Source organism: Trachemys scripta, chromosome 9 (assembly GCF_013100865.1).
Source record: "Trachemys scripta elegans isolate TJP31775 chromosome 9, CAS_Tse_1.0, whole genome shotgun sequence".
Taxonomy (NCBI): domain Eukaryota; kingdom Metazoa; phylum Chordata; order Testudines; family Emydidae; genus Trachemys; species Trachemys scripta.
In genome coordinates this window covers 38,709,220-38,722,882 of record NC_048306.1, presented here as the reverse complement: position 1 = coordinate 38,722,882, position 13,663 = coordinate 38,709,220, and the positions used below count along the sequence as shown (strand labels likewise).

Below are 13,663 nucleotides of genomic sequence, written 5' to 3'. Positions count from 1 at the left end.
GCTTTAGTCTCTCTGTGGCCATTTTCCACCAGGATTTCTGGCCAGGAATCCTGGGTCTCCCTACGCTCCCTAAGGAGAGGCTGATGGGTTCTCTCTTCTCCTGTAGGAGGCAAGGTTACATTCCCAATAACTACGTCACTGAAGCCAAGAATTCCCTGGAGATTTTTGAGTGAGTATGAGAAGCCGTGGGGCCAGCTGGGGATTTGGGCTTCATTGGACCTCTCTTTATGAAGTAGTAGAGTTCAGCTTTTAACATCAGAGCCCCAGAGAGGGGGCGGAGGGGGGGGCTGGCTCTGCCACTCCCATACCCTCTGCCCCACACAGAGCCCCAGAGCCTTTCATTCCTACTGTGCTTTTGTCACAGGACTGCTTGAGGATACAGCACTGGAACATGGGGCTGGAGAACGGTGACTGCCTCTCGCACAACCAGGCCCTCTGCATAGGGTGACCATATTTCTTAAAGTAAAAACAGGACAGCCTGGGGCTCACCTGAGCACCTCCCTCTCCACCCCCTCCCCCCTCCCCCGCACAGGGCTCGCAAGACCCGCCCTCCTCACACCGCCCACGGCTGGGGCTGACCTCCTGAGCTCCACACCACGCGGGTGGTCAGCTCTGAAGGCAGCGCTGCCCGCCAGCAGCAAATTTCTCTGCTCTCCTGCTGGTGGGCACTGATGCCTTCAGCTGACCCCCCTTCCCCCCCCCAGACAACAGCTGCTGCTCTCCTGCTCTGCCTTGCAGCCAGGACAAATGTGCAGTTTTGGTGAAAAAGTAGAGACGGCCGAGACAGAGCTGAAAAAGGGGACTGTCCCGGCCAAAACAGGACGTATGGTCACCCTACCTCTGTGTCACCAGTAAGTTGTGTGTCCACCCCCACCGTGCTTCCTGTCCAGGGGCCTCTCCCTGATCATGGCCATGTTCTCTTGTTCCAGGTGGTATTCCAAAAACATAACCCGGAGCCAAGCCGAGCAATTGTTGAAGCAAGAGGTGACTGAGACATCAGTGAAAATAAGCGACCTAGCTCTGCCGGGAGCCTTTCTCCACTGCAGTCCTTGCTGGGCTCTTCTCAGAGCCCAGACCCAATTCACTCCAGCAAGGAAAGCCATGCATCACCTCCACAGCATGTTCTCTCTGCTCTGGGTCTTGCCCTCTGAACCCCAGCAGGTCACAGCAAAGCTGTCATGTTCTGCTAGAAGCAGTGGAGCCTCACTGTCATCCCAGCTGAAAGGATCAGAGAAGTGCTGGCACTGGCTTGGCTAGTGATGCCATTTCAATAGGAATTAACATTATCTTGAGGCTGGGCCAGATCCCCAGCTGGTGTTGATCACGGTAGCTCCATGGAAGTCTGTGGGGTTGTGTCATTTTGCAGCAGCCGAGGATCTGGCACGTGCATAGACTATAAAGCTGCTGCCTCCTTTGAGCTAAGCAGGGGTATGTTCCTAACACTAGGAGGCAGAGTAGATCCTGCTGTGGAATAGCTTTGCCAATCAGGCAGAGATGGATGGTCCCAGAGGGTTGCACTGCAGAGTCCACTAGCCCCAGCCCAGCCCAGGGTGGGACAGCCCAGGCCAAGAATCCAGTCAGAAGACAAAGCAAAATGAACCCAAGGGATCTACTTCAGCGTGAGGGCGAGGGAGAGCCTGTGCTGGGCTCCCCATTTGATTGTGGAGACGCTGCCCTCTTTTCCAGGGCTGGCTCCAGCATTTCTGCTGCCCCAAGCAAAAAAAAAGCCGCGATTGGCGGCGGCAATTGGGGGGGGAAAAAATAAAGCCGCGATCGGCGGCGGCAGTTCAGCGGCAGGTCCTTCGTTCCTAGAGGGAGTGAGGGACCTGCCGCCCCGGAATTGCCGCAGGTGCTGCCCCTCTCCCTTGGCCGCCCCAAGCACCTGCTTGTTAAGCTGGTGCCTGGAGTTGGCCCTGCTCTTTTCACCCCCTTCCGGTGAGCCAGCCCCTCAGAACCCAGTTCACTTTAACCTTTGCCTGCCCATTCCCCCGTGGAATGAGTACGGGGGGGGGGGAGGGAAGTGGAGTCTCTGGTTCCATCCCTTGTCTCCTCACAAACATCCAGTCCTGTCCTCCATGCTGAATCCCCTCTCTCTGTGTTTCAGGGGAAAGAAGGAGGCTACATTGTCCGAGATTCCACCAGCAAGACAGGAAAATACACAGTCTCTGTGTTTGCCAAGTCCTCCGGGTAAGCGTCATCCAAGGCTGTTTTCCTTTCATTAGACACAGTATGGGCAGCTGGCTCGTTTCTGTCCCATTGCTGCCCCCGGCTCTGATGCCCACTTTCCAGGCCCACCTCCCTCGCTAGCTGGCACCCCCCCTGCAGTCACTGACTCGGAATGTGATTGGCTCCTCAGGGACCTACAAGGAGTCATCCGCCATTACGTGGTGTGCTCCACGCCTCAGAATCAGTATTACCTGGCAGAAAAGCACCTCTTCAACACCATCCCGGAGCTCATCATGTACCATCAGCACAACTCTGCCGGTGAGTACGCAAGAGGAAAGAGGACACGGGCAGAGTAGACTTCTGTCAGGGCCCCATACCCTACACAGGCTCTGCATCTCCCTCTCCAGCAATGGGTCCAGAAGGAGCTGAAGGCTCCCCTATCCAGCTGACCTCTGGCAGCAGGAGCCAAGGGAGAAACAGTTCATGGCATGATTTCCCCCCTCCCTATCGCTGTGGTCCCTAGAAGAACAGAAGCCCACAGGCATGATAAGAAACCACCTCTCAAAGAGGAGGCAGCAATTCAGAGGAGGGTGAAACAGTCCAAGCAAAGGCAGGATGAAACTCCACTTTTGCATTCAGTGGCACTACTGTGCGCAGAACAAGCATGCAGGGGCTGGTCTACTAGAACGCTCCCAGTGGCAGGGTGCCATCCCAGAGCACCCCCTTGTGGCACACCAAGACCCTGCTGGCATTCTCCCCGGATTCAGAAATAAACCGCTCACATCCAGAGCTTGAAACAATATTCCCTTTCTCCTGGAGTCTGATTTATTTGGTGTAATGAGAATCCTGCAAAAGACCTCCTGCTTAGTCTCAGGGTCTTCCCAGCCCTCCTTAGAGCTCAGAGGAGTTCCTGTCAGGCTCCTCCCTCTTGGCCCAGGACACCCACTGCCCTCTTTGTTGGGCAGTGCTCCTCAAGTCAGGCCAGTGGTAGCCAATGACATCCAACCAGCCACCAGGTGCGGGGGCCTCTTTTTACCTTAGTCCTTTTCCCTAGGGTGGGAGAACTCAGTAGGCAGCAACCTTCCCTTGCTAGTGTCTCTAGGCGTGCCTCTCCTTGGGAGCAGCCCTTCTCTGTAAGCCTGCAACCCTCCAACTGAACTCCTAGGGACTCGCTAGTCAATTGACTGCACAGGAGGTTGGTTGGCAGCTAATTGCTTACAGGTGGCCTGAGGTAGGCTCACTTGGCTTAAAGACAGTAAGATTGGTCTGACTGCCCTTAAAGGGGCCAGCCACCCTGTGGCACCCCATTTCTGAATGCTATCACACTCTGGGCCCCAGGAAGCACAACAGCACAGGCAGCGCTGGAATTCAAAGCAAGGACTATAGGTTTGTGCTGATGCAAGAATATCCTTGTCTTCTGGTGGATGCTGGAGTTGCATGTTCTTTTCTGGAACGTCAGGGAGTACATAGAGCAGGGATGTACCTCACTGTAACCTTTTTGCTGTGTTTCAGGGCTCATCTCCAGACTGAAATACCCTGTGTCTCAACAACGAAAGAATGCCCCCTCCACAGCAGGACTGGGCTATGGTAATGCCCACTGTTCTTCCATACGTGTGTGATGGTATTGCACGTTACCACTTGTGTCTGCCTTCAGTTCTACTGCACCATTCCCTGCAGTGACTTGCTGCTCCCCTGCCAGAGCTCTTAGAACATCCCCTACCAGGTTCCTTCCCTTCTAGGACAGGCAAGGGTTGGGGTGCCTGCGAGGGCTCCCTGCAATCAGTGCGCCTGCACCTTTCCCGACAGCATCCCTTCTTATGCATATGTTTGTCCAGGTGAGTTACTTCCACATCATTGCCCATGCTGCTGTTTGTTACAGGGTCGTGGGAGATTGACCCGAAAGACCTGACTTTCCTGAAGGAGCTGGGTACTGGGCAGTTTGGTGTGGTGAAGCATGGGAAATGGAGAGGCCAGTTTGATGTGGCCATCAAGATGATCAGAGAGGGCTCCATGTCAGAGGATGAGTTCATTGAGGAAGCCAAAGTCATGATGTAAGTGGCAACAAATCCTGTTCGTCTCCTGTGGGGTCTTTACTACAGAGATGTCTCATTTGGCCTTGCTACATCCTCAGAATTCATCCTCCAGGTTCATTCACTCCTGGTCATTCCCTGCACTGCTCCACCTATGGACACCAACCCTGCCCTGGAGGAACCGCCCTGTTCTGCGATGAGAGGCCACTGCCATTTCCACCTCCATTTAGTACTGAGCTTCCCCCACACAATTTTGCCAGCAGATGCCAGTTTTGGAATGCTTGCCCTTGCCAGAATCTCGGTCTCCATGCTCCTAGCATCTCCCCAGCCGCTTTCTGAAGTTTAATTTCCTTTCTTGTCCTATACAATGCAGGAACTTGTCACATGAGAAGCTGGTGCAACTGTATGGTGTCTGCACCAAGCAGCGCCCCATCTTTATTATCACTGAGTACATGGCCAAGGGCTGCCTCCTGAGCTACCTACGGGAAACCCGGGGGCGGTTCCAGCCTTCTGAGCTGCTGGAGATGTGCAAGGACGTCTGTGAGGCCATGGAGTACTTGGAATCCAAGCAGTTCCTGCACCGAGACCTGGTAGGGTCCGTAAGGAACATGATGAGTGACACATCTTGTGCTGAGAGAGTCACCGGGCGTCTTTAAAGAAGCCTTGGCTGAACTTGCAGACACAAACCAAAAAAATCTAGTTCTCCTCAGTGAAACTAATGGGTGGTGAATTGAGAACAAATAACAGGAAATGATTCTTCACTTAGGGTGTAATGACCCTGTGAGAGTCACTGATGCGGGAGGTCACAGTCATATCCTGGGGCTGGACAACTCAATGCCTGATTGTAGTTGTAGTTAGGTTGATTAAAGATGGGGAGGAAAATCAACTTCAAATCTCATGTTCTGGACAATCAGCAGATTGCTGCAGGGGTCAGCCAAGAATTTCCTCCCAGGAAGAACCAAGGGGTTAGCATCCTTTGAAGGGTTCAGCTACTGCTGGAGAGGATCCTGGGTTGGAGGAACTATGGACTGAGTCAGTGAAGCAAGTTCTACATATTCCTTTACATTGATTTGACCAGTTTGATTTGAGTCCATCTTGTTCATGAGCATGTAGAGGCAGCCATGCAGCCTTCTCTCTGCAAAGCATCTCTCTCACCCTCCTTTCCCAGAGTATGAGTAGTGTGTACCATATGTACAGTCCAGCCCGCCTAAGCCTCTGCTCCGCTTGTGGTTTAGTAGAGAGACTGAAGAAAGCACAAGATTTTTCAACCACATTTTTGCCCACCTAGTGCTCTCAGCAAATAAGTAGGCTGGAGGATCTCTCTGGTCTCAGGCAGTGGTAGACATTGCTTTAGGCAACATAGGCAGGATTCTCTTTGAGTCAAATGTAGTAGAAAAAAGAACAGACTCAGGCTGTGTCTACGTAGCTATGCCAGCGTAACCCACTAGTATAGATGCAACCTACCCAGACAGAAAGGGTTTTGATATCAGTGTAGGGACACCACTTCCCCAAAGTTAGCTACATCAATGGAAGCATTCTTCTTCCATCAACAGAGTTGTGCCTACACTGGGAGTTAGGTCAGGTTGTTTATTTCACACCCCGGACCGATGTAACTATGTCTAGCTATGTCAGCCTAACTTTTAAGTGTAGGCCAAATCTCAGGACCCCATTTTTAAAAGCAGGACTCTCTTTTTATGTCTGAAATTTGCTGATGCAGTTAACATCACCTAGATGTCTGTCTGATTGGACCCTCGTATCAGGTAGTTAAAGCTCTATTGTAACAGACCTGCAAATAACTTTTGGTGTGAAAATGAGAAAAATTATTGGCATCCCATAAACTACCATTGCAAAACCGAAGACAGGGCCTCAGCACTTGAGAGATATTTGGGACAGAAGGCTGCAAATTTAATACAAGAGCTAAAATGAACCATTCATCTGGGTAACATGTAAGCAGAATTTCCAGTTCTAATCCTGATGGTGGAGAGTTAGTTAAAGGACCTGGGAAGATGGTGAGTAGGGTTAATGCTGCTCATAAAATCTCCAACCTGGCCTGATCTACCTTGTAGCGATGCAGGAATGGTGTCAGCTGTGGTGCATCTGTATCTGCCAAGTCTTTCTGACATGTCTTGGGTGAAACACCAACTTCTGTTAAGCTCAGTCCTCTCCTCCCCATAGTTGGTGTGTCAGTAACATGACCTAGAGAAATCTTAGTTCCTGTTCCTCCATGACATGAGCTGCCATGGTGCTGTGGTTTGGCAACCAGTGCCTTTCTCTGAGCCCCTGGAGACCAAGGCAAGCCATTCTGTGCCAGGCACATTGTTTGGTATGGGGGATGGTCACTGCTGCAGTGATTCCCCCTCGGGGAAGAGCTTTGTGTATTTCATATGCCATACTCAATGCTGATACTCTGACTCTTCCCATCTCTCCGCCTACAGGCTGCTCGCAACTGTTTGGTGAATGACCAAGGAATTGTGAAAGTATCTGATTTTGGCCTTTCCAGGTCAGTTTGCATGCATGCACATGCATCTCTCTTCCTTTCTCTTTCACACTTTTTCTCTGCATCTCTTTTATCTTCTTCATCCCTTTCTCACTCTCCTCCTCCTCCTCACCCTTGTTTTTCTTTTCTCCCATTTCTGCTGTATTCACCTGTCTTCATCCAAATCTCTCACCAAGCTTTTTCTCCCTTCTTCCTGTCTCTTCGCCTCCTCCACCCCATTCATCTCATCCATGTGTATTTTCCTCCCTCTCTGTCTCTGTCTTGTCTCTCCATTTTCTTTCAGGCTTGACTGGGTGCAGGAGAGGTTCATTAGATGAAAGAAAGAATGAATGAATGGGGAAAAAATGTGAAGCAACATCACATAAAATGTGTATCTACTGCAGGTATGTCCTAGATGATGAATATACAAGCTCCATGGGGTCCAAATTTCCAGTCCGGTGGTCTCCCCCAGAGGTCCTTCTGTACAGCAAGTTCAGCAGCAAGTCTGACGTCTGGGCTTTTGGTAAGTTGAGAGGACAAAATTTCAAGTTGCTGACAAGGAAGGAGTGGTTGAATGGAGTCAGAGAGAATCAGATCCTCTAGGAAACTGCTTCAGATATGATCCTGTATTCTTTCTGCCCCATGAACTGTCCATGTGCATTTCTGTTTGACAGGGGTTCTGATGTGGGAGGTTTACTCCCTGGGAAAGATGCCCTATGAGAGGTTTAACAACAGTGAGACAACAGAACATGTCACCCAAGGACTGCGTCTCTATCGGCCTCAGCTGGCCTCAGAGAGAATCTATGCCATCATGTACAGCTGCTGGCATGAGGTAGGTCCTATTCCCACCAGTACACATTCTTCGTGTCTATCACAACCCATCTGCAAGTCTCCATAGTCACTCCATCCATTGGACCCAACATTGCTCAGTAAATGCCATCTGGTCCCGGGGAGGGGGGGGGCAGAGGCTTTTTATCTCAGGTCTGCTTTACACTTATAATTTATACAGTATAGCTAACTTGGTTAGGGGTATGATTTTTTTTTACCAGCATGGCTAAATCAGCAAAATCCTTCTGGTATAGATGCAGTTTATTACTGGTATATTTACATCAGCAAAACTTTCCTAGCATAGACAAGGCTCCAGTATTTATTTAATCATGGGTTTCTACTTCACTGGTATTTTTCTCTATGCATTTTTTTGTTTGTTTCAGAAAGCAGATGAGCGACCGACCTTCAGAGTCCTTTTGGGAAATATCCTCGAGATAACAGATGATGAACCCTGAACTGCTACTTGAACCAAGCTGTCATTTATTAGTGTTTATTTTTGCCATTTAATCTTTTCTGTGACTAACAAACCTGCCCTAACAGGCACTGGAAGAGTCCTAAAAGAGCCTGCCATACTCAGAAAGGCAGAAGATATCTGGATTCACCAAACAGCATCGGACTCTAGCTTCTCCCACAATCCAACAACTCACTTGTGTTGGAGCCCTCCTGGTACTAAAGAGAATAGCAACCTACTTGCTATAGTTACAGATCAGGAACCTCCCTGGAGAAGGATCCTTGAAAGCAGCACTTCACTGCTGCACTGGGCTCTTGCTACAGCCCAGAGACTGAAGGCATTATAAATGGCAATAGCCAGGTACTAATGGCCCGTGCAGGAACTACGAGCAGAGATTGATCAAAGAGACATAGAAACTAGGGATTTTTGTAAAATAAAACAGTACAAATTGAGAGGAATTGGGTCACTGAGATCCAATAGCTCCTGTCTACTCCAGGCAAGAGCCTGTCTAGTGTGCAGCTCTGGTATGGTTGGCTAGGCAGTGGCCCACAACAAGAGAGTGCTACTAGGTGTGCTTGCTACACTGGACAATCAAGAAAAAGCATTTCTAAAATACTGGGATGGCTTCCAATCTCCATGGTCCGTCAGTGGTGGTCACAATTGTGACCAAAGTGGTCCCTGTCGCAGGCAATAAGGCAGACAGCTGTTGGAGGACTGGTAGGATTGACAGAGGTTGCACAATATCTGCACCTTCACAGCATCATCCCCAGTAGGACCACATGGCTCCCTGTCAGTCAGGGAGGTGGTTTTGCTGCATTACCATAAGGGGGTGTGTGTGTTGGCCAAAGACAAATCGGAGCATGGACACATGCACACGGAGGCTGAGACAAGGCGACTTATGCCAACTCGCTGTGCGGTGCAATTTGGTCTGAGTGACCTGCCTGGCAGGATGACACAGGTGTCTCCTTGCAGCCCAGCACCTGCCCGGCCAGCCCCCAACCCTGCAGATGTAGACTGGCTGGGACACATCTCCCCAGGAGCTGAGCCTAGCCCTCCTCATCCCCAGCCACACAGGCATGGGCTGGCTGAGGCATGTCCCCCTGGGGCCCACCACCCAGGCAGGGCGCCCAGAGGGGGGGGGGAGGGCAAGTTGGGCAATTTGCCCCAGACCCTGGGCCCCGCAAGCCCTGGCTAAGAATCCCTTTCCTCACCCTGCGGTGGTCCGGGTCTTCGGCAGCATTTCGGCGGCGGGTCCTTCAGTGCTGCCGAAGACGCAGAGCAACTGAAGGGTCCCCGCCCCCCGCCGAAATGCCGCTGCCGCAGACTTGGAGCATGTACAAGCTTCGGTGAGTACAAGCTCCCTTGCTTTGCCCCAGGCCCCCTGCATCCTCTGGGCGGCCCTGCACCCAGGCCCCCAACCCCATAGGCACAGCCTGGCTGGGGTGTTTCCCCCGGGTAGGGTGACCAGACAGCATGTGTGAAAAATCGGGAGGCAGGGGGTAATAGACCCCTATTAGGGTTGCCCACTCTGACTAAAACTATTCCAGGAGATTTTTCCCCCCAACCTGACATGATGTCATTTTCTTAAAATATCCTATTAAAATCTCCCGGATTGCTGTCAATAGTCCCTGGGAGATCGATGCCGATCCTGGGAAACTCCAGAACAATCCTGGAGGGTTGGCAACTCTAACGCCACAAATATTGGGACATCAAGTCACTCTACCCCTGGGCCTGCCTGGCCAGAGCCCGGCCCCACGAGTTGGCTGGGGGGGCCCGCCCGCACCCGAGGCGGGGCCGATGCTGCTGCCCGCGGAGACCGGCCCTGTCCTGCCCCGCCCGGCCCGCAGAGGGCGCAGCATCCCCTGGCCCATCCGCCGCGCGGGGACTGATTCGTCACGAGAGCGAGGCCTGGAAGCCCAGGGGTAATGTTGAGGATGCGCATTGCCGAAGATTGCGGGACGCTCCGAGCATGCGTGGTGGGACAATTTCCCTCTTGCGCATGCGTGGTGGGGCGATCATCCCCCTCCGAGCAAGCTGCAGGCAGACACGTGAAGGTCGCTCCCGGCGGCGAGCTGTGTGCCCGGAGCCCGGCATGGAGGCCTCGTCCCCCGCGGGCCTGGGCGCCACCGACCCGCAGCTGCAGCATTTCATCGAGGTGGAGACCCAGAAGCAGCGCTTCCAGCAGCTGGTGCATCAGATGACCGAGCTGTGCTGGGTAGGGGCCGGCTCCGGGCAGGTCTCTCCGGCGGGGAGGGAGCGGGAGGCAGCCCCAGATGCTCCCCGCCGTCTCCGGGGAATGGGGGCACATCACTCCTCCCACTCGCTCGAGGGTGATCGGGGTCCCTGCCTCCCTTCCCCATCCGGAGCTAGCTGCGCGCACCTCGCAGGTGCGGCCCTTGCCGACATGCCCCCATCCCCTTCTTCCATCTGGGGCTGTGCTGACTGAGCGTCCGGGAGAGCAGAGGGGTCTAGGCACCAACACGAGGCTCGCTGTGTGCGAGGGGTAGGAACCCCCCAGTACGTCCGTGTGTGTGTGTGAGGCGGGGAGACGGGGTGTTGCTGGAGAACACGCAGGCACGTCCAGTCCCGGTAACCTGTCTCCCCAGCGCTGGTGGGTGGCGATGGAGAGGGAAACGCAAGACAGAATTTCAGTGTGTATCCAAATGTCCATCACATCACAAGGAGACTGCAGGTGTGAACCAAGGGATGGGAGCCCATAACCCTGAGAGTTTTAGGGTAGTGTACCTGGAGAGTCATTGAGGCCAGTGGTTAGGAGAGAACCTGGATATATAACTGTAATTATCCCCTGGGATAGAGACACCCTTAGACTCTAGCCCCAGAAACAACTTTCAGCTAGAGATTGCAGCATCTTTACTCCTGGTAATGAGACAGAGCAGCAGCATTGGGATCGGTATTCCCAGGCTGTTAGGGAAATCGTCCTGACTTGTAAATGGAACATATTTGTGCTGAACATGAGGATAAGAGGAAACTTGGTGTAATGTGTCAAACTAGTAAAGTCTGGGCTATTTGCCATGGGTAGGCAGAAATTCTGGACAAATTAGTAGTGTTTCAGTAACTGATGACCCTTGCCCAGGAGTGGGGGAAGCCAGGGACAAAATGGCTGGAGCTGCCACTCTTTGTAGAAAATGCAGGGAGAGCGGGGGTGCAGCTTTCTGTGAAGGGAGGTGTACAGGAGGAGCCGGAAACCTCAATGGACAAGGCAGCAGCAGGAGCAAGCTGAGAAGAGGGGGCAGGTGTGTCTGTACACTCAGGGCAAGTCTTGCCTACAGAATTAAGTCAACCTAAGTTACGTGGATGCACAATCACCTCAGTAATTGAATTTACACATCCACCCTATGCTGCTTGTCAGAGGAGCGTGTCCTCACCAGGAGCGCTTGCACCAATTTAACTGCCAGTGTGGGGAATTTCAGGGTTTTTGAAAGGCATTAACAGTCCACGTAAGCAACCCAGTGTCTGCACTGACACTGCATGGACCTAACTACATCGATTTAAGTGCCACGCCTCTTGCGGAGTTGAAGTTATTAAGTTGATGGAGTGAGCAAGGTACAGTGGTGGGAGCTACATTTTAGCATAGACTCTTACAGAGTTAGGTTGATGTAAGCTGCCTTACATTGACCTAACTCTATTGTGTAGACCAAGCCTAAGTGTTGAGTGTAGAGAAACTTAACACGAGTACTCTTCACCCACTTAGTTCTCACACTTGTAGTGTCAGCTTATTTAGGTTTGACTGTAAAGTGGGCCAATAAGCATTATGGCAAAACATGCTAAGTGTGCACTGGGTGGGAGAACGCCAGGACCCTCCCCTTTGCCAAAGCTACTGCCTATGATGGATCTGCTATTCCAAATAACAAACCTTTTGTTTGTGAAGTGTTAACTTAGTAGGTGGTGACCCTTTCTTGACTCCTCTTCTGACTGGTTCTTTTCATGTCTTGAGCAGGAGAAATGCATGGACAAGCCTGGGCCCAAGCTGGACAGTCGGGCAGAGACCTGTTTCGTGAACTGTGTTGAGCGTTTCATAGATACCAGTCAGTTTATTCTGAACCGGTTGGAGCAGACACAGAAATCCAAGTCAGCCTTCTCAGAGAGCCTGTCTGACTGAGCAGGGCATGGACTTCTCTGTTCCCTTAATAAAGAGAACTGCACATCAAATGGGAGAGAGAGAGGAAAAGGAGAGCGGCTGATGGGACAGCTATAGAAGACAAGCTGTGGGGAAGTTGGCTCCTTCCTCGGTCAGATTCTAGAGTGTCCTGTCATCTGAATGAGCTGAGATCAGCTTTTTGTTTTGTCCTTTAAAATGCCAATTTTGTGAAAATTACAGCTAGAGAAGAGAGCCTGTAACAGATGCACATTTACTACTCTACTTGGCGGTGTACTGTTCTCATTCCCACTGACTACCTTTCATATACTGGCTTCACACTGGGATTGTGTGGACAGAACTTCTTATGTCAAGCGCACTAACTCCAAAATGTTTAACTGGGGGGAGCACACCAAGATATCTAGGATCTTATCTAATTCAAGTACTGGAGCCAGTAGGGAATGAAACACTAAGTGAAGCTTAGGAAGGGGACCACTACGTTAAACGGTCTTGTATTCAGAATCAGTTTTTATGATTAACCCTCCCCTAAGAGAAAGACTAGTGAATCTTGGTCTTAGAACCAGACTGCAGCTGAGTTGATCTGTGCCTTCCACGTGCCTAGGGGAGGACAACAGCTTGGGTTGCAGGACTGCACCAATCTAGCTTACTGTCCTTTGATAGAAGAACTTGCCCAAGGATGTAGCTACGGGAAGAGATTTTAAGCCTCACTTAAGATATAAAGTCAGTCATGTGACCAAGTAACAGTTGTTTCAATTAGAAGTGCAACATTGTTAAAAATTGATTTGTTCCATAAACTGCTTTCTCCTGATCATTGGAATAAATATTAATTGGATCAATTTTTTAAACTAGCTTGTGTTTAGGAAGGAGGGCTGGTGGGGATGTCAGACCTACCTTTCACCTCTGCCATGGGTGCAGCCTCTCTGCACATTCCTTGTCGCCTCCATTTTGTTCACCATAAAATAATTTTAGGGCAGGGAGAGAATATGCAGGCTAGTTCTTAGTTAAACACAATGGATCTGTTCTGACTAGAAAGCCTGTATATCATATTGTGAACTCTGATTTCCTGTTCAGTGGTCTATTTCATGGCCTCCATGACTGGATCAGCCACTTAGTAAATCTACTGTTTGTGAAAAGGGATTAAGTCCACTTCATCCACAAAGCAGATAAAATGGTGCAGATTTCCTTAGGCAAAAACTTCTTATCTAACCAGACTACCTCTCATAAGAAGGTAATTTGTTCTCATGACCATTTGATCCTCTGTGCCTTTGTAGAGACTCACCCAATAAGAGGAGTGATTCTAGTTGGGTTTTCTGAACCAAACATCTTTTCCTACAGGAAATAGACCTTCCATCTCCTCTTACACAAGTTGCTGAAAAGCTTAATTGCGCTATTACTCTTCCCTGGAAACCCCAAATAAATTATTGAAATCATGTTCCTGCCTGTTTCCTGAGCATGGTTGTGACTGCTACTTCTGAGTTCTACAGCGGAAGCTAATAAAGCACTACTTTTAATATGCCTCATCAGGTGACAGTGCTTACTGATGTAAGTTGTCTGTGTATTACCTTCCCAGGGGAGAAGTGCCATAGCTGGCCTTC

At 50.9% G+C, this 13,663-nt stretch overlaps 2 protein-coding genes across 4 annotated transcripts in view; both read left to right on the top strand.

Annotated features, from left to right (window-relative positions):
- The window catches only part of BTK (Bruton tyrosine kinase), a 29,311-nt gene extending 20,819 nt beyond the window's left edge, over positions 1–8,492 (top strand). For 2 of the 3 annotated variants that reach the window (XM_034782364.1, XM_034782363.1), the window contains 11 exons: positions 107–169; positions 930–984; positions 2,105–2,187; positions 2,357–2,484; positions 3,679–3,753; positions 4,046–4,217; positions 4,570–4,786; positions 6,632–6,696; positions 7,077–7,195; positions 7,347–7,504; positions 7,884–8,492. In XM_034782364.1, coding sequence (XP_034638255.1) covers positions 107–169; positions 930–984; positions 2,105–2,187; positions 2,357–2,484; positions 3,679–3,753; positions 4,046–4,217; positions 4,570–4,786; positions 6,632–6,696; positions 7,077–7,195; positions 7,347–7,504; positions 7,884–7,955 — 1,207 coding nt within the window. In that variant the 3' untranslated portion in view covers positions 7,956–8,492. The remainder of the gene's footprint in view (positions 1–106; positions 170–929; positions 985–2,104; positions 2,188–2,356; positions 2,485–3,678; positions 3,754–4,045; positions 4,218–4,569; positions 4,787–6,631; positions 6,697–7,076; positions 7,196–7,346; positions 7,505–7,883) is intronic. The other variant, XM_034782365.1, reaches the window with a different exon arrangement.
- A 1,413-nt stretch (positions 8,493–9,905) lies between these two features.
- On the top strand, positions 9,906–13,498 carry TIMM8A (translocase of inner mitochondrial membrane 8A). The gene is made up of 2 exons (XM_034780681.1): positions 9,906–10,166; positions 11,910–13,498. Exons 1-2 carry the CDS (start codon positions 9,921–9,923, stop codon positions 12,069–12,071), a joined length of 408 nt encoding a protein of 135 aa, XP_034636572.1. The 5' UTR covers positions 9,906–9,920; the 3' UTR covers positions 12,072–13,498.
- The last annotated feature ends 165 nt before the right edge of the window (positions 13,499–13,663 follow it).

Coding starts and splice junctions, on each gene's coding strand:
- TIMM8A (XM_034780681.1), top strand. CDS start 9,921: ATGCGTGGTGGGACAATTTCCCTCTTGCGCATGCGTGGTGGGGCGATC. Junction 10,167..11,909: donor AGATGACCGAGCTGTGCTGG/GTAGGGGCCGGC, acceptor TGTCTTGAGCAG/GAGAAATGCATGGACAAGCC.